The 19,662-nt window shown below is 39.2% G+C and overlaps 2 protein-coding genes across 6 annotated transcripts in view; one reads left to right on the plus strand and one right to left on the minus strand.

Annotated features, from left to right (window-relative positions):
• UMAD1 (UBAP1-MVB12-associated (UMA) domain containing 1) overlaps positions 1 to 14,901 on the minus strand; it is a 79,558-nt gene extending 64,657 nt beyond the window's left edge. Inside the window, exons 1-3 of one of the 5 annotated variants that reach the window (XM_014248443.2) lie at positions 14,880 to 14,901; positions 12,017 to 12,068; positions 7,380 to 7,498 (exon numbers count right to left, since the gene is read on the minus strand). In XM_014248443.2, the coding sequence (XP_014103918.1) occupies positions 7,380 to 7,461 (82 nt within the window). In that variant the 5' untranslated portion in view covers positions 7,462 to 7,498; positions 12,017 to 12,068; positions 14,880 to 14,901. Of the gene's footprint in view, positions 1 to 7,379; positions 7,499 to 12,016; positions 12,069 to 14,326; positions 14,532 to 14,846 lie in introns of those variants that run through there. The other 4 variants (XM_014248444.2, XM_088064795.1, XM_014248445.2 and 1 more) reach the window with 4 other exon arrangements.
• Positions 14,902 to 14,910: 9 nt separating this feature from the next.
• RPA3 (replication protein A3) lies at positions 14,911 to 18,420 on the plus strand. Its single transcript, XM_005518826.3, has 4 exons — positions 14,911 to 15,088; positions 15,295 to 15,369; positions 17,300 to 17,408; positions 17,885 to 18,420. The coding sequence occupies exons 1-4, from the start codon at positions 14,990 to 14,992 to the stop codon at positions 17,965 to 17,967; spliced, it is 366 nt and encodes a 121-aa protein (XP_005518883.2). The 5' UTR covers positions 14,911 to 14,989; the 3' UTR covers positions 17,968 to 18,420.
• The last annotated feature ends 1,242 nt before the right edge of the window (positions 18,421 to 19,662 follow it).

Genomic DNA, 19,662 nt, shown 5'->3' on the forward strand with positions numbered 1-19,662 from the left:
CAGAATGGAAGTGTTTGGTTCTGTACATTTTTGTCTCTTAAAGCCCCAAAATAAAGCTGTTAAATACAGCAGCACATAATTCTTTCTTGCCAGCATTAAAATAAGTTAAATAAGAAGTCTTCATCTTCGTTCTTTTTCTCCTCCCTTGAGTCCATGGTCAAACCCAGGTAACTTTTTAAGATAGTTGTGAGTTAAGGGGCCAAGACAATATTCAGCCAAAGCAAACAATAAATCACTTTTGAAACTATTTACCGTTTCTAAGTAAATAACCTTTTCTTTCATAAAAAGTATGCTATACATCTTATGTTACAATCAACAGAAGCCAACACAACCATTCACAATATTCAGATTCAAAACTAGTCTGTATGCTAATATTTTGAAAAGGGCAAATTTAGAAATAATAAATTCATAGCATGAAAGCATCATGAGTATGTTCTAGGGGCTGAAGCCCTAGAAAGCAAAAGGAAGAGAAATTTTGTGGCATGAAAAGTAAGTAGGTCACGTATACTAAAGTACTAAATATACTAACATCTGATTTGTGGCTGAGAGAACTGTTTTTAAAATCTAGAGGTGTACAAGTAAATGAAGAAATGTCAACAAAAACATTCTCTGATAATGCATTAAAGAGAAAGATTCCTTCTGCTGTGTAGAATCCAACAGGAAAAAAAAAGCATTTCCTTTAAGAAATATACCTCCTCATACAGCAAAACAATGAATTTCAGTTGTTCTGTAACCCAGATCCTTTAATCTGCATAAGAGATGCTGACTGAGTTCACTCAACCAAATCACTACTGGCTTTCAGAATACAATCAACACATGCTTTTCAACAGTATTAATATAGCATGAAGCTTGTGCTCCTAATTATTCATGTTTTTTGCATTCTGTTTTTTCCCCCTGCTGTAAAATATGCAAATTTACTTCTTTGTGTTATTTAGGTCCCACATGGGCCTCAACAGATCTGTTTGGAACGAATTACAAGCCAACATCTAGATACATGCTGTCAACATTTCAAGCTTCATTATTTTTATTAGGTTGGAATGTCATTATAGATTTGATATTAGGCTTTAAAAAGCTTTTTATAAATCTCTTGAAAACCTACAGTCTAATCAAATGGTGCACCGATAATTACTATTACTGCACTTTTGTGTGTGAAAGGGGGAGAGCAAAGCCCTCCGAGCCCTGAATCCGAGGGAAATCCCCATCTAGCGGCGCCACTGAAAACCGCAGGTTGTTTTTGTGCAAAATTAGTCCCAAAGAGGATTAGTTTGACTTCATCACTGAATGGAGACATTACCTCCTTATGCAACTAAGGATCGGTAACAGGAGAGCACTCTTTCTTCTGAATTCCTCCTCCTCCCTTTTCAATCAACTCTGACTGCAAAATTCAATGCCCGGATGAGCTACCATGGTTTTTAAGCATAAAAACCATAAAGCAGCATAAAAACCATAAAGCAGCACTTAAGGAAAGAGGTCACTTTAAATTCCGTAACTTCTTAGTATGCATCAAAAGTGTTCGCTTACAGTGGCACAGGCTGATAGGTATAAAATATTCTTTAGATAAAAATATTAACAGATCCCCAAATCTCAGATTACTATAAAGTTAGTATTAAATATTTTAACCTCAAAACCCATAAAAAAACAGTATAGCTTGGTTATTCGAAAACTATAAGGTTGGAAATAACTACACAAGCACTTCCTGTTATATAAAAAAATAGGTAATGTGAGTCCATTGATGCAGAAAATGAAAGCACATTGAGACACTGCTTTTTTTCTAACTGGCACAATGCCTTGTACATTTCTTTAATGTAATAGTATATTTTAAAACACTGCAACAGCCCAACCTTACTTACTAGCACCACTAAAAGCTCCTTAAATATTAATGAAAAAGGAATGTAGACATTTTCAGGGACTTACTACACATTACTATTAACTCCTAGAAAACAAACAGCAGCAATAACACTAAGATTTTACAAATCTCTTGATGAATTTAATCTTTGAGGTGTGTGTGCAGAGGGAAGAAAGCAGAAAAGTATTTGACTTGCAGTAATGAATTAGTGTGGGGGTAGTCCTTTGTTTCAGGAGCATCAGTATATTAAATTTCCCTTTCATAACAGATTCACTCCAGAAAATGTGTACATATATACATTTCTCTCAGAGGCAAACATTTAAGGAGTTCAACAATATATGTAAAATTGTTCTTTGGAAAAACAATCCAGATTTTCAGAACTAAAGGCTAACTTGGGCTGATTATTTTACTTTTTTCTATCTTCAATACAGAAGATTTCCCATTTGTTAGGGTGTTCTTCTGCAATGTAACTGCAGTTGACAAAGGGAAGCTTTCATCTGGATGTAAATCATACTTTTCATGGTTTCACAGATGAGTGAGGATACTCCTGCCTACGGGTGAGGATGATCCCGTACGAAGGAATTATATACTGATTTAACTCAACAATATAGATATTAAATACATCAGAGGAACATTCAAGTATCACATTTGAAATAAGCCAAAGTTTTAATGCTTTGCTGAGATTAACTTAAAAGAGTAAGTCATACCTGACCAAAATTTTAAGATAAGAATATCTGCTATCATCCACCATAATTTATCCAATTCCCTGTGTATTCTTTTTGCAGCCCATTATGTTCCTGACTTTGTGACAGCAGGTCGTAATGATGAAATCAACAACATCCCACTTCTTACAAAAAATTCACAGATTTTCTACCTGCCAACTGGTATTAGTACCAGTTCTTTTCTGTATTTTTACTAAAGAAGAAATAATCGGCTTATACTGTATTTCATCTCACAGGATGAAAAACAGTAGTTCCCACCTCCTTTTCTGTGATATTTTAGATGCTGGTGCAAGCCTGAACACATTTGCTCTGCAGAGTTTCTTTACTTCACACATTATCATTGAAACAGAAAGGACACTAGTTAATTGAACAAATCCAAGACTAATTTAAATATCACAGATTGTTCTATTTATTTGGAAGAGATTTCAAAACACTTAATTTCTTATGACTGTTTTCTATTGAGAGGAAACTTGGTAGGCAAAAACCATGCTTACTCCAATAGTGATAAATATTATCAAATAAGCATTAATCCAAAATTTGCTCACAAATTCTAGATGGCCTTCCTAGATGAATCTAGGAAAGCACAGTAGGAAGAATAGAGGTTCACAGTGCAGCAGTGTATATTCAGTACAAAATTCCTGCCAAACTTTCTTATCATGACCACAGCCTCCCTGTCTCTGTGACAGTCAATCTACTCTGATGAGAATCCTGTGCCTGCTCACTTTTCTTTAGGTACTTACTCATTGAAAAACTTTATAACAAAATTGCCGAATCTCAGAAAATAACCTTTAGGTGACACTTTAGTGCTCTGTATAAGTACCAATACTCCCTACCACTTGTTAAGAGGTCTGCTCCTGAGGCTGGGAGCAGAGCTCTGAAATGACAGCCTTTGGCCAGAACTGAAAACCCATGTTAATTTATGAATGAAAGAGAAAGCTGTCCTAAGTTCAGGGAAGAAACAGAAGTTAAATATGTTTAAAAATCAGGTGTCAGCACCTGCAACTGAGCTGCTTCTCCAAACCATTTACTCCAATACACAACATAAAAAGATCCCTGAGAGAAAACCAAGCAAAACCCAACAACTCTTAAATCCATGGAACAGATTTCCCTTTAAATCACAAGTCAAAAGTAAACAAAGCCTTGAACTCAGGCATGGGCAAAGGATCAGATCAAGAGTTCCTAAGAGAACTGTGCTGCCTCCAGACACAGTGAGAGACAACACAACCCTCCTGGTTGTCCAGCCCTGAGCACACCACCAGGGTCAGCGGCGCCTTCCCAGCGCCAGGGCTTTGGCTCTCTGTGCCTGTGGCCAGCACAGACATGACACAGCCTGAGCACATCCATCAGGGCCAGGCAAAGAGCTGTGGGAGAAGCCTCATTTCTTTGTCCTTGCCAAAAGCACCCTGCAGGGATGCCTGGGAACCTGGGTGGCCACAACCCTCTGACCCAGCTTCCTGGCCTGGCCTCAGATGTGCCTAATCCCTGCAGACGTGTCTGGCAGTCCCGGTCTCGGCTGCCCCTGGTCACTGTCCCCAGGCTGTGGTGTCCTTGTTCAGGGAGTGTGGGACTGCCCTGCTCCTCAGCGAGGTCTCTGCCTGAGCCCCTTCACTCCTGGCACCTCGCTCAGCTGCAGGCTCAGCTGCCTGGGGGAGCCACCAGCATTTGCTGCTCCCTCACTCTGGCTTACTGCAATTTTGTCTGGAAAAGTAAACAAGACCCTGCACACTGGGCTCTTAAACTATACGTGAAAACAAAATTAACTTCTCTCGGTCCTTTTGAAAGAGGACATTCAGGACAATATTCTAATTGATTTTAGTTATTTATAAGATCTTTTTAATGAAGAGGGTGATGAGACACTGGAATAGGCTACCCAGAAAAGTTGTGTTCAAAGTCAGGCTGCACAGAGCTTTGAACAAGATTTATCGAAATATGTTCATGCCCATGGAGGCAGGTTGTACTAAATGTTTCCAACCCAAATCATTCTATGACTCTGTGATCTTTCAGTTGCTTCAAGCAAAAACACCCACTACCCACCCCAGTTGCACCATCAGCACCATAGGGATTTTGCAGAGTTTCTGACTGTCTTGCCAAACACACATGGGAAGCAGCATTGCTGTCTCAGTGTCCTGATCCTAGACTAAGACGACAAGACATTTGGATCTTTGAGACTGATGGGAGATTTTTAGCTATGTGCCAAACCAAGATGCTAGAGTTAAACCTGTATATTTCTCCATGGCTAGCAACAATAGGAATGAATGGTAGGCTGGAATTTATTTTATATTACGAAAGCCACAAAACATGAGAAATTCCTAAAGAACTACTACTCTCCAAGATTTCCAAGCTAACTGAAAATTACTTGTTTTCTTAATTCTGGCTTTCATAATGTTAACATTAAAAACAATTTGTGATGATCAGGAAAGCCCCTGAAACATTTTTCCATATTTCTGCATTTGATTCACTCATCAAAACCAACTGCACATTATGCCTATTTCATAAGCATCGTTTCCCTTTTCAGAGTAATAGTTCTGCTTGTTACAGAACAAGCACCATTTTTACCACTTCATTAAGAGATGAGATGACCAGTATCCAGAAAATAAGTGAACTGGTAGTTAGACATGAAAATGTTTTAATCTCTTCTAAGAAACTATATTTTATATTTATTTTGTAGAGAGGGAATTACAAATTATTTTTGCTTTACTCCCATACATGCAATATTTACCCCAAAAGCTAAAATAGAGTATTTCTTTCAGCTGCTAGGCTGCAAAGTTGGTTTTGTTGATTCTGTTTTTATGAGTCACCTTTCTAGTCAGACAGTGAATTCCCAAATGCATTGGTACTTTACAAGGAAAGGTAGATTTCAAATATAGAAATTTATAACAGGATTTGGAGAAGTTATGAAAAGAAAAAAATCATCTTCACATTTGACAGGGCAATAGCTGTGTAAAGCACTGACTTTTCTTCTCGCTTTTTCAAATATCAACCAATACAGAAATATTCCTCCTATGTCCACAGGATATTGGTGAACTAAGCTTTTTGTTCTTATATGCTCTGAATGAAAGACTGGGTTTAAGAACCAACATAAAATGTAAGAAATTAAATTTTCACCCCCTCCAAGAGTGTTCACTGCCTATAATAATATTCACATAAATGGTCCTAGAAACCTGCTGCTGAGACATGTTAAAAATATTTACTATTGAATTTCCAGAATATTTTACACCAGTTTAGAAAAGCTTCAGAACATTCCATCTGAGTAACAAAATAGTAACTAACAGAATGGCTAAGTGTTGTGGTTTGGGTTTTTTTTTTTCCACTGACACTATTCCTAGACAAAAACACCCCTTCCAGATAAATATCTACTTAAGTCCTAACCCGTAATTCTGCAATTACATGTGTCTTGCAAGACAGTGATATGCTTCACTGATAAGGTTGATGGCAGTTCTTCTGCCCAGTGCCAGAGTCCATTTCATTGCAGACAGCTAAATTAACTTCCATCTGAGCAAAAAAAAAAATAATAATAAATTTTAAAAAAGACTCAAATAAAATTGATCGTTCTTAAGTTTATATTTAACAATTAATTTTATGTGAATTTATGTGAACAAAATTTAAATAGTCACTGACAGTATTTCAGGAAAAAAGAATGAAGCCAAATTGAATGCAGAATCAGGACCAGCAACTGTGGGACATAGCAACATTTGGGTGCAGAATTCTGCCTATTACAGAAACTGAAATGCTAAATGATCTCCAGACTTTTTGGGGATGATGATGTGTCTCCTTTGACCCTTCCACAATGCAAATGCTGGAGTGACTTGATGTAGCCATCAAAACTGCTGCAGGTGAACAGAATCTAGTGGAAGATAGCCATTAAGCATGACAACACAGTCACAGATGTGAAACAAGTTTGTTTTAATGGAGAACTTTTGCCAAAAATCTAAGTTCTCTACGAAAGGGTTCCAAGTCTCTTGTACTGTTAGACTTCAATATTCTAGAGGCTTTTGTGACTTGAAAATGCTCAAGAAGTAACACTTAAACAGAGAAACACTGTAAGATTCCTGATAAGAAAGTCAGTAAATCAGAGCAGCAGAAGCTGACTACTGATGACAGATTCACAAGGAGGAAAACAAATAGTCAAAAGAGAAAAAAGGATCAGTTTCAGTGTAACAACAATATTTTTTTTCTCTTCTGCACACTTAAGCCAACCTGCAAAACTGTGAAAGAGCTTGATCAGAGCTCCACTTGTAGCCAATTCACAGGTGTGTATACTTCAGATTAGTTTTTGAATAAGAAAACTTTGAAAGCCCTAAACTGTTTAATTTTTATCAAACTAAAAGTCAGGTTCTGAGACAATGTATCTACATTCACCATGACCAGAAATACACCGGCACTTCTTGGCTTCTAATATAAGAAGTCTATGAGTAAAATGGAAAGGAAGAAACCTGAATAAAAGCCAGTCCTTTAACAACTGCAGTAAGATACTCCCTTCCCACAACTCTAATCATAAAGCTAGAAGCCTAAACTTTAACCTTTCCTGTTTTTGTAAGAATGTAACTTCTCCCCACTCAGCATGAAAGGAAAACATGAAACTACATTTTCAGTGCTCCTGAATATGAGTTCAGACCTATGTAAAAAAATATTCAGCAATTTAGTCCAAATGAGCAGACTAGGAAAATTAACTTTGTCAGGAAAAGTAAGGATACTGAAAAAATTTTATCAGGGCTTCTCTTAACATTTCATTTAGTCTAAACATCTCAAAGAAACTTCAAGATCAAAATTTCAAAGATGAAAGAATCACTTTATACTGAAGCCCCACTTACCCACAATAACAAATCCATCTGCTTCTCTCTCTGGCACTGTAACCTTCTTCGAATCTTGACTTTTCCGGAAGAAGCTGAACATGGTCTCTTTGGGTTCTTTTTGTCTTCTAAGGTGTTATCTAAGTGAAGACAAAACATGTTAAATAAACATATAATAACAGAATTTACAATAAGGGGAACAAGGATGGTGAGGGGTTTGGAACACAGACCCTGTGAGGAACGGCTGAGGGAGCTGGGGTTGTTTAGCCTGGAGAAAAGGAGACTCAGAGGTGACCTTACCAATCTCTACAACCCCCTGAGAGATGGTTGTAGGCAAGTGGGGGCTGGTCTCTTTCTCCAGGCAGCAACTGACAGAATGAGAGGACACAGTCTTAAGCTGCATCAAGGGAAATATAGGTTGGATACTAGGAAAAGGTTTTTCGTGGAAGGAATAATAAAGTAGTGGAATGGTCTGCCCAGGGAGGTGGTGGAGTCACCATCCCTGGATGTGTTTAAAAAAAGACTGGATATGGCACTCAGCACCATGGTTTAGTTGTGGTGTTAGGGCAGAGGCTGGACTCGATGATCTTGGAGGTCTCCTCCAATCTAGTCATTCTACTGAACGGAACTATTGAATAAGTTCACATAACAGACCATATGTATGTAGTGAGGCCACATACCTAATCTTTATTACCCAATTTGAAATATCAGGCATTTTGACAGATTACCTTGTTGAGGTAGCAATTTACTTCAACAGGCAAGAGGACAGTGAAGTACAAAAAGCTTTTATACAAAGTTATGAATGAAGTGGAATCATCAAAAAAACACAAACAAACAAACAATAAAAAAAAATTCAACTGTTCTCAATGAAAATTAAAGATGGAAACCCCTTTCAGCCTTTATCCAGAATGTTTTCGTATTTTTCTGCTACTTTGTATTGTTATTAGACAAGCTTTCTCTTCAAAGACAGTGCTAACTATTTTCAGTTTCCCAGTCTGCAATCTTAAGGACTGCCTAACAGTTGAGTATATTTAATTAACAGTTACCAATGATTTCCTTAAAAGAAAAAGCAGCGAAACCATTTGTAGCAAATTTTTTGCAACAACAAATCATTAAAAGACTCTTCCAAGGTAGCTAAGAACTCCATTGCTAGAAGAAAACAAGGAAACAATTGACATAAAAACATGGACTGCAAAAGAAAATGCTCATTATCCCTTCTCTCTCAGGACTGGAAGACTACATAGAAGCAATTCTGAGTAACTTAAATAGGACAAAGTCATACTAAAAACCCATGAAGGGGCCCATGAGGGTCCCTCGAAGGCTGAACTTGGACCCCTGGACAACACCAACCTATGGAGCAGCCTGTGGTCTGGCTGAAACACATTATGTGCTGGACACAAAGAGGAAGGCTTAAATAAAGGCATGCAGATATCTGCTCTACCAAAATACCCATATAAAATTGGGAAAAGTGGAATAATGTAATTTCAATTTTGAAGCAGAATTTGAGGAGCAGAATCCTGATTTATTTTGCAGACATCAACACATTAATGAGAAGGGACTGACAACCCAATAGCAACCCTAATATACACCTCCAACAGAGGAAAGGACTCCAGGGTAAAGAATTAAAGACATATACAGGGTCAAGTTTCAGTAACATTATTTCACACTAAATTTAACAAAGAAGAATCTTTAGAATGTGGGAAAGAGTGAAGAGTGCTACTGTGAAATGTGCAGATTAAGGAAAAAAATAATAAAATCCTAGATTAACTATTTGCTGGATTTCTTCGTTCCCTACCCAAATATTCATATACAATACAAGATACAATAAACAAGACCTTTTTTTGCCCTGGCCAGGGACCTGTGGCAACTCAGTACTGACTATTCATATAAACTGCCTAAAATTCTGCCGTTACAAGCAATCACACACTCCAGAAAGTCCTGTAGGAAGTGCAAGCACTGGCTTTCAGGAACAGTGTATAAATAGATCATGGCAAAAGCAGCAACTATTCAAACTGTGGCCTGATACCTGAGACTTGAAGACTGAATACCCCACAGCCTGGCCAGCTACTGCTTGCTTATGCTGACACAGTGCAACTTCTAGCCACCAAATAAACTACATTAATGTGCACAAGAACAGAACAAACCATTCTGTGATCCAATCCCAGAATACAGTAATTTTTAAAAAATGTTAGTTAACAGCACGCTATTCCTTTTCGCTTGTTCTCCTACCTTAGCAAGAGAAATACTGATATTTCCAGTTCCGTGGAGATTACACAGTAGAAACTCCTAATTATCTCATTTATTCCTTACCTCCCCCCACACCCAGGCTCAACACATGGCGCCAGCAGCATATTCCTTTTTCAGCCCTCAGGGAATAAGTCTTCTCCTGCTACCAATTAGGGTTGTCAGTCCCATAGCTCAAGTGGTAAAAACCTGTGCTGTAATGCTCAAGAGTCAGGTTTCTGCTCCAATGATGTATGAAGGAGAGGCAGTTGTGGAACAGTTTAAAATGCAATTTTACCTTCATCTTAAGTGTGCAACAACAAGAAGCAAAATCAACTTGATGTGCACAATCTTACAGATAGTTTAGGTAAAGGCTCAGATTCCAGTCACTTGAGGTGCCAGAGCTGCAGTTGCTCCAATCACACTTTTTCTCTTTTGAGATCTGCATTATTGTACAGTTTTCAGCTCTATCACATAATGTCCCCCTTCCCTTCTTTCTTGCACAAAGAAAAGCATCTTAATCAGTATATACATGGCACAAAAGACTTGTATAGGGAACCATGCACTTTTAGTCTTTTAAATCCTGCATATTTAACATACCTAAACTTCACTGCTTTAAAGACAATAGGCATTTAAATTCAGAGTAAATTAGCAATCAGGACAATTTGATCAAGCCAAATTAATGTTACAAGCACTTTCACATACTAGATTTTTTATTTTTGTTGACAGTATCCCATTTTTTTCTAAAACCCAAAGAATTCATCTTATCTACATACATAAGTATTGATCTTTTTTTTGAATTTTCTGTTTCTGAAGTAGATTAATTCCACTGCCAGCAGTATTTCTCTAACAGAAAGCAAAACAAAAAAACCAATACCAAACCAAATCAAAATCAAAACCCACATATAGGTTTGTTTGAAGCAGAAAACCAAACAAAATGAACAAAAGTACATCCTAAGCTCAGGCTTCAAGTCCTTATGCTGTTAAAATCACCAGCCCAGCCCTAAGGAAATAGTACCTGCCCTATTTTGTGACTGTGAATGTGGAGAGGTGATATAAAACCACATATTAAAAAGACTAACATGTTTAGTGTTTCCTTCTCTAGCAACCTCTTAGAAACAAAAGTTGTGCTTGTAGATCTCAGGTCTTTGTAAGTATGTGGAAGGAAGAGTTCAACAACTACTACTTTCAGCATTTCAGTAGCTTTGTTGAACACACTATTAAGTAAGAACAGAAAAACAAATGACTAAAAAACCAGAGGGGGCACAGGAACAAAAAACAGCTACATACAGTAGAGCATGGGTAAGGGAAAGACTGTAGACAGGCAATGCATTTGTGATGCTCTTTTAAGAATCTCATCAACTGTGCTACTTCAAAAGTAAACATAAATCTCCCCAGCAACGGGAAATGCAACCACTAAATTTATTGAATCACATGTTAAAAACAGAACAAAGCCCCTATCCAACAAAGAAACACACAGCTGAATGGAAACACTCTTGTTCTTGAAGATAAGGACACAGTTTAAGCACTTGCAGAATCAGGCTGCAGTTTTACTACTTGTAGATAAGATGAGGTTTCAGGTAATGAAAGCTCAGAACAACCAGCTTCATCTAAGTTTCATTCCAGAGTAAAAATTAAAATTTGAAGTTTTGGGATTTGGATGCATGGTCATACAGACTTGAGGAAAAAAAGCAGTTAGTTGTGTTTTTTTAAAAAAAAGCTGTCAGCACAAAATCACAGAAAATACACCCACCATTCAGAGATAGTACCACATTCTTGCAGTCATTTCTCCTACATAGCACAGCACTTTTCCCTTCCAGATGGGATTAATTTTATTTCTATAGGAGACCTGAAATTGAATTCACTGCCTAAAGATAAAAATCTCCCTTGGTAGGAATATGCAATTCCCTTCCTCCTCATGTTTCCTCTCTCACAAAAAAAAGTGAACACAATCGCTGATAGCTAAGAATAATGCTTTTGGCACAGCTTCAGTCATTAGCAAATAATAAGCTCTGAGCTACAGCAATTCTGTGAGGCTGCAAAAAATATTTTGTCTTTCTGTGAGGCTCTGAGAACCTACGTGGCACTGGACAAAGATGAGTTACAGAGCTGCACAAAGGGGTTAATTTATTCCTCCTGCACTTTGTCAGTCTCCTTTGACAAGATCTATGGGCGACCTTTGAGCCAAACCAATATGTTAAATCAAATAAAATTTTTCTATGCAACAAAGATCTTAGTATATTTACCATTACTTTTCAGCCTTTTCTGAATGTTCTCAACACTTGGGGAGAATCATAATTTAATGTGAAAAACACCAAAGATGCAGACTAAGATGAAGAGACAATGCCCAGTAATACAGCAAGGCAAAATTGCAGTGGCACTGCCAGTAATTACATAAATGATGAAATGAGGACAGAAGAAGACACAAAACTGACCTTAAAGAAAGAACTGGAATAATTTCACATCTAGCAGCTTAAGATGTACAATCTATGGAAAAAGAAAACAGAGAGCATCAGAGCAGATCTCACTTCCACACTACCATCTGCTGTGATTCACCAAGAAAGCAACAATCAGAAAAAGAGCAAGATGCTTACAGCCCTGTACAATCCCTCTCATCATGAAAACAACCAGTTTAAGAGTCAGGAACATGCGTGTTGAAAATATTTCTCTGTGACACCAAAAGAACAGTTTAAACTTTTGGCCTAGTCTAAGTTACTATGTGAAGAAGGAAAAAAAAGGCATATAATTTCTTTTCTCTAGAATTAACATTAGTCATGGTTCTTTAATTTGTATTTCTTGAAAAGAGAAGAATGGAAAGTATCACAAGAAAACCACATTTTAAAAAAAGGGACATATGTATAATGAAACATTAACAACGTTTTTTTCTGTATTACATAAAATGTTAGGATTTATTTTTAATGTTTTTGTAAAATTTCAGGAAAGCAGAAATACAAGAACTATATAACCCAAATTACCATAGTATAAAAACATTTGAAGAGACTGAATCATAAAAAATCAGCCACAACCAAGTCAGACAATAAAAGCACAGGTGACAAAAAACAAAGCCAGGAGTGAAATAACAGCACTTAAACTGATGTAAACATTCAAAACCCTGAAGACAGGAAATGCAAAAAGAGAAAGCTAGGTGTTAATGAAACACAATACTCGATAGGCTGAAGCCTACTGTTTTCAAACAATTTTCTTTTGAATGCAAACCTTCAACAGCTGCTAAGTGTGATACAGACAAGCATTTGTAAGAACTTGTACATGTTTTTCTAGCCGCTGACCCTTCAAACCCTTCAGCCCTAGAAGGGCCGCTGTGCACCTTGCTCCAACAGCTACAGTGACGAGATCTGTCCTTTCAAATCTCTGAAGATATGCTGTGGAGATGAGGATATTCTCTTGCAAATAAAATACTGAACAGGTGAATGTCACGGTGACACTGGGGGGATGACATGCAGCTAAATCTCATATAAGATTTAACTCCAGAGCACACTCTGGTCACATGATGGCTCTGCACAGCTTCTGGCAGTAGTTTGTTTCCCTGGCAAGCTGACACAAGCTACTGCCGTATAACAACACCACACCAGCCAACTAACAAAAACCACTTGGTACTGGTTAGCAAGCTGAACTGGCCCTTGGCTGCTTAGAAGAGACAGTCAGCACATGGGCAGTTTTGCGATTGCCCTTTTAAGCCAGAGCAGAGTTAGATTTTCCCAAGTATTTCCTGAAACACCAGTCCTGGAAAAGAAAATTAAATCACAACCACAGAATGGCCGCAGTTGGAACGGACCTTTAGAGGCCCCCTTGTCCAACCCCCTGCTTAAGGAGAACCATCTTAGAGCTCGTTCTTCAGGACCACATCCAGGTGGCTTTTGAGTACCTCCAAGGATGGAGACCCCACAACCTCTCTGGGCAACCTGTACCAATGCCTGGTCACTCTCACAGTGACAAAAGCATTCCCTGATAAATCTCCTGTGTTTCAGTTTGTACCGTTTGCCTCTGTTCCTTTCACTGGGCATGAGTAAATAAAGCCTGACTGCCCTCTTCCTTCAGGGCTCATTAATAAGAGCCCTCTGAGCCTTCTCTTCTCTAGGCCAGACAGTTGAAGCTCTCTCAGTCTTTTTCCATATATAAGATGGTCCAGTCTCTTAATCATTGTTGTGACCCTTCTTTGGCCTCTCGCCAGTACGTCCACATGTGTCCTCGCACCCTGCACTCTGGGTGCCCCACCAGTGCACAGCAGAGGGGAAGCAGCAGCTCCCTCGATCTGCTGGCAACACCACATCACATGCAGATTGGGATATGTGAGTTGCCTTTGCCACAAGAACAATTGGAAGGAACCTCTCCATGCCAGGGATCGATTGGGAAAAAGGCAAGATGCATGGCAAGTGCCATGTCCAGATGCTGTATTTATCTTACATCCATCAGTTGTTCTAAACCTGGAGACTGAGTACCAGCTCAATCTCAACAATGAAATAAAATTAAATTAACAGAATAGCTCAGTTGGAAAGAATCTACAATGATTCTCTGGTCCAACTGCCTGATCACTTGAGGGACGATCAGAAGCTAAAGCATGTTATTAGGGCATTGTCCAAATGCCTCCTAAACTCTGACAGGCTTGGGGCATCGACCACCTCTCCAGAAAGCTTCTTCCAGTGTTTGACCACCCTCTCAGAAAAGAAATGCTTCCTGATGTTCAACCTAAACCTCTTCAGGTGCAGCTTTGAATCATTCCCGCGTACCCTGGGATATCCAGTGAATACCAGGGAGAAGAGATCAGCATGTCGTCTCCACTTCCCCTCCTCAGGAAGCCGTAGGATGATAAGGACAACCCTCAGACTCCTTTTCCCGAACTAGGCAAACCCGAAGTCCTTAGCTGTTTCTCACAGGACACTGTCTTCAACAGCTTTGATTCCCTCCTCTGGATGTAGCTGTGGAGCCCAGAACTACTCAATATTCCAGGTGAGGCCACACCAGCGCTAACTACAGCGGGATAATCGCCTCTGTTTGCACTGTGCGTGACGCACCCCAGGACGCCTTTCGCCCTCGTCTGCCAGGGCACGGTGCCAAATTACACCTGAGCGGAACCAGTATCTGAAGGGAGAGGGAAACGCCGGGTAGGGGAAATACGGGGCGATTTAAAAGGATTAAATGATAGGACAAGGCTAGAAGCTGACGGCCGGTTCCCCCGGCCTCCCCGGGGCTCGGCCCCGCCGCCCTCCCCGCCGCGGCAGCATCGACAGCCGCCCCTCCGTCACCCACCCTCCCGCTGCCTCCGCCGCCGCTCTCACCAACCTCCGCCTCCGCTTCCGGGTCGCCTCAGGCGGAAGGGAAGTCCCGCCCCGGCCTCCCCGCTCCCGGGCCGCCGTCCCTCCCTCGGCGGAAGGCGGGAAGCGGCGCCGGCCATGGGTGACATCCACGAGGTGCCGCGGCCGCGCATCGCCACGGGGCAGCTGGCGCAGCACATCGGGCAGCCCGTCTGCTTCGTGGGGCGCGTCGAGAAGGTCCGCGGGGCGCTCGGCGGGGTCTGGGAGCGGGGCTGGCGCCGTACCTCGGGCAGCTCGGCAGCTCCAGGCGGCCGGAGCTGGGGGGGAGGCGGCCGGATCTTAGAGGGAAAGAACTGCTGAGGCGGCCAAAGCTGTGGCGCTTCCAGGTGCCTTGGGAGCGCACAGGCCTAATGTATTTTCTAGACTTAAATGTTCTTTTGTAGATTCATCCTAGCGGGAAGCTTCTTGTGCTTACAGACGGACTCGGAAAGCACACGACTGTGGAGCTGAGCGAGCCTGTAAGTTAAGGAATGCTTTGGAAATACTTGATGTCGCCCCTTGTGGATTCCCGAGATTTTGTCTCTTCTGAAACCTGTACATGCCTTCCATGTTTTGAGTTTTTCCACCTGTATTTCATTGCCTTTCTTTCTTGTATCTTTTAGCTAACCTGCAGTCTTCTTACCCATGAGCTGCCTTGGTCTTCATCAGTTTTCAGCTAGTGTTAAGAGACAACTCATTCCTTGTCAGACACATCCCTGTTTGGCTCTCTATTAGTTGTTCACAGTATAATATATTCCACTACGTTTATTAGCTTTATTTTAATTTCTGTCTTTCTTCCCATTTCCTTATCACTTCTATTACCAAAAAGAACATGGTGTTTTCAAATGTTTTTTTAACATTGCTACATCTTCGTAGAACACTTGTCATAGTGTTTCAGGAAACTCCATAGTTAGCTTGAAGCATTCTTTCTTAAAAAAACCCCAAGCAATTAATGAAATGGGTATAAGATATAGTTAGAACTACTGAATAAAATCCTGCTTCCTTTGTTATCACCTACCACTAAAGGAATAACATTTCAGCATTCTCTTCTGATTTTGTTTTTTTCACCAAGAAGTGCTGTAATGAAACAATTATTTTAATTGTGATGGCAAATGCTCTAGCTTGACTCAGTGCATGTGTATATTTACATCTTTTTCTCCAAATGAGTTGTTAAACGCTGAGAAACCTTGCCATTTCCTTGGGAAATAACTGTATATGGTACTCTTTCAGTCTTTCAAGACGAGTCCGTCCTTGTTGATGAAAAATGCAGTTAAATCTGGCAGAGTTTTATCTTATAAATGTGAAGATTGCTGACGTCAAACTGCAACAAAATGTCTCTTACCTCTTTCTTGAGTTTGTGAAAACATTTCCTGCCTTGCGTTGTTAGAAATTCAGATGTTAGCATCTGACCAATGGTTCTATAATATTTTCTCTAGCAGTATAAGTGGTTGAATTCCATGAATGCAAAGCTATAGTGCTGGGCACTTCAGTCTGTGTTCCACTGCCTTGGGAGAAGCTGGTGTGTGCAAAAAAAAGTGAGGCTAGGAAGTCCAGGTTCATCTCTCCAGTTCACCCAATGTCAGTGGGGAAACTAATAGATTTGTTAATCAAAATGCTTTCTAACTTTTTTCCCTTTCAATATATCTGTATATAAATATATCAATATATTTGTGCATGCACAATTCCCTCTTTCAACAGAGGACCCCAAAATTATGGGGAGGGAATTATTACAGAAGACTTACTAGAAAGTAAAAAATAAAACTTAGATGTTGGAAGAGCATTACCAAAATAGTACTGCACTGTTAAAATTTGTATCTTAAAAAACAAAAACAACATTCAAGCTGTGTTTTTTTGGTGTAAGATATAATTTTTAGCTTTTTTTTCCTTTGTTCAACCAAAGGCTTATTAGTGACAGTATCTTCGTATTCTGAACACTTACTGACAGATTACTTAAGAAATTATTTCTAGATATACCCCTGAATGTGGAATACTGGAACTGCTCTCTGGAATGTGTGATACCTCCTTAACTCTTATGGAGTTCTATAATTGACACAGATTTGAATGCAGTGCATTAAAATCAGAATTGTTGTCTCTCTGTGTCCTAGATTAGTCTCTGTTCATTGATTAAATGACACAGTTTTATATACTTATGAACCAGTATCTCTCCTTGGATGTCTTTTTTATCTTTTTTTTTTGTTGGTATTGAATTAGCTATTACAAAACCTGTAAATCTTTAAGTGGATCAAGGTTTTTGTGGGGGAGGGTGACAGGGCTGTTCCGTAGTACTGTATTGTTTGACATGGAACAATCTGTCATGAACAAACCATCAGTTGTGGAGAATTCCTAGCTGTGCAGTAAAGACAGCAGCTAATTTAGTGTTACTAACTTCATTTTTGGTATGTTTTCTAGCTGGATGAGGAGATTTCAGGAGTTATTGAAGTGGTAGGAAGAGTAACAAATCAGGCAACCATCATGTGTGCATCATACGTCCAGTTCAGAGAAGATAAAAGTTCATTTGGTAAGTAAGAATATACATTATGGCAAATTAATTTTTAGTTCTGAACTTGTCTTCAGTCAATAAGAAGGGAAAGCCTAGTTACCATTTTACAGTGAAGGTCTTTCTTCAAACTGCCAGATAAGGAGCAGGGTGTAGAAGAGTGTCATGAGAAAATTTCTGTACCAAATTTAGTGGTTTAACTGTAGGGAGTGACTCAATATTGGAGCCAGTCTAGATCATTGCTGTGGCATGATTGTTCTCCCACTCCTGACTGTGTGGTTCTCACCTTGCCCTGGACCTTGTGTAGTTGTGCAGCTGGCAGGCTTAGAAGTAACCCTCCAAAAAACAAGCAATGAGTGTTCCTGCTGTGGGAAAATGGGAGAGAGCTGGAGGGAGACTGGGATCACTCAACACTACTGCTTTAAAATAAGCAGCACTTGAATGTTGTCAGTGACTTGAGCTTATGCATTATAACCATTTTCTTTGCCATTTTTCAGATCTGGAACTCTACAATGAAGCACTAAAAATTATTCATGAATTCCCTGAATACTTCCCGTTTGGTACTGGCAGGAACACTTGATTTTTATTAGCATATATTTAGGGCTTCAGAGCAGACAACAGTGGTTTCTTGTCTGGCAGCATAGTAACAGTTGCATTTATTTTCAACAAATATACTGAAAAGACACTGTTACATGTGCTAAGTATTGCCTATGGAGAGTATGTTCTTTAAAAAAGTATTTATTCAGCAAGGAAAACAAATGAGAATGTCCCACTGTATATATTTAACCCTTTCACATCTATGAGGAGTGTTTTCTTGCAAAATCAGACTTGTCAGAAACTCAAATTCTGTAAGTATCCTTTTCTAGTTGGTAGAGGTTCTAGGATATATTACAGGAAATTTGTATGGAAAAAATTTGGTGGGGTTTCAATATAATGATTTTTTTAATTTGCTTTGATATAAAATTATTGAATGGGGATTATTTTGCATATTGAAAATGATATCTTCACCAATAAAAAAATTCACTGCATTTAACCATTTGTGTCAGCATTATATGAGTGCTATTTTCAGTGATATGTCATGACTCCTGTTCTGTTTTACCTGACATAGTTAAATCTAACAAAGTGGTGTACAAGGTTCTTGCCTTTGCACTGATTCTAAACACTTGCAAGATGTCTAATTACACTTGGGGGCTTCAAGCACAGTTAAAGTCCCATCACAGCCTTTATTCTTGGTTGGAGTCTAAGCAGCAGTAGCAGGATTCAGCCAGCTTTTCATGGTGACTAACCACAGGAACTTCCAACAGTCCCCAATTTTGTTACTATCCAGGCTACTTACAACAGTTAGCAAAATTTTTGCATCACTTGAGGTAACACATTTAAAGTAAAATTGAACCTTAGAAATATTCTCTGGGAATTAATAAAGTATTTCAAAGTATTTTAAGTAAGCCATAGCCATGTTCATTAAACTTTTGTACAAACTGATTTTAGGTTTAGAAGTTAGATTTAGTGCCTTAATAAGACTGCTAGCTTTGTGCTTACTTATAGACATCTCTTTTTTCAGTCAAGGAGTATGTTTCAAAAACTTAGACTTTGAACTTACTACAAACTGGAGGGATGATCAAGTTAACAGAGGATCTATTTTTTTTCCCTCCCCACCTACAAGACAGTGACACAGTTATTCTCACTGGGAAGGAGGCCTTCTGAAGTAGGAAATAGTCTCATACAGCAAACAGAACACAAGATCCATGTGGCACAATACCATGCCCTGTCTATCACCACTATTTAAGTGCTCAGTAGAATCAAATGTCATTCTTAATAACTGCATGCATATTTTCCTAACATTTAAAACTATTTTGCTCTATTCTGCTTTAGAAAATCAGTGTTTTGTATATGTACATATACTCTGTAAAACGTTACGTACCCGTGCCCAGTGGAGCAGCCTACCACTAGGTGGCTTTAGCACTTCAGAGACCAGCCTGAGCTATGAGGTCTTGTGAGGGAAAGTTTGAACACACCAAGTGGGAAATGCTGGTTTCCTTTTCAGAGTCAAGACTCTTCTTGTTCATGCAGTCCTGCAGCAGTGAGAGGTGGTTGGGCAAGCTTTATACAACTAAAAGCTTCCATTATGCACTTTTCATTCGTCTGCTTCTCTACAGCCTACCAGGCTGTGTGAATAAATGGCCTACCCTGCTACATCTGTACAAACCAGACAGCAATGCAAGGAACTATAAAACATTCTTCATTTTAAGAGTAGTGCTCAGGTCATATATGCAGT

This window comes from Pseudopodoces humilis, chromosome 1 (assembly GCF_049639895.1).
Source record: "Pseudopodoces humilis isolate 2021_Gansu_Grassland_sample_001 chromosome 1, ASM4963989v1, whole genome shotgun sequence".
NCBI classification, from domain to species: Eukaryota; Metazoa; Chordata; class Aves; order Passeriformes; family Paridae; genus Pseudopodoces; species Pseudopodoces humilis.

Bases quoted from the DNA above. Each gene is read 5' to 3' on its own strand.
- RPA3 (XM_005518826.3), top strand. From the start codon at position 14,990: ATGGGTGACATCCACGAGGTGCCGCGGCCGCGCATCGCCACGGGGCAG. The intron at 15,089-15,294 runs GTCCGCGGGGCG...GTTCTTTTGTAG, and splicing joins TCGTGGGGCGCGTCGAGAAG to ATTCATCCTAGCGGGAAGCT. The intron at 17,409-17,884 runs GTAAGTAAGAAT...GCCATTTTTCAG, and splicing joins AGAAGATAAAAGTTCATTTG to ATCTGGAACTCTACAATGAA.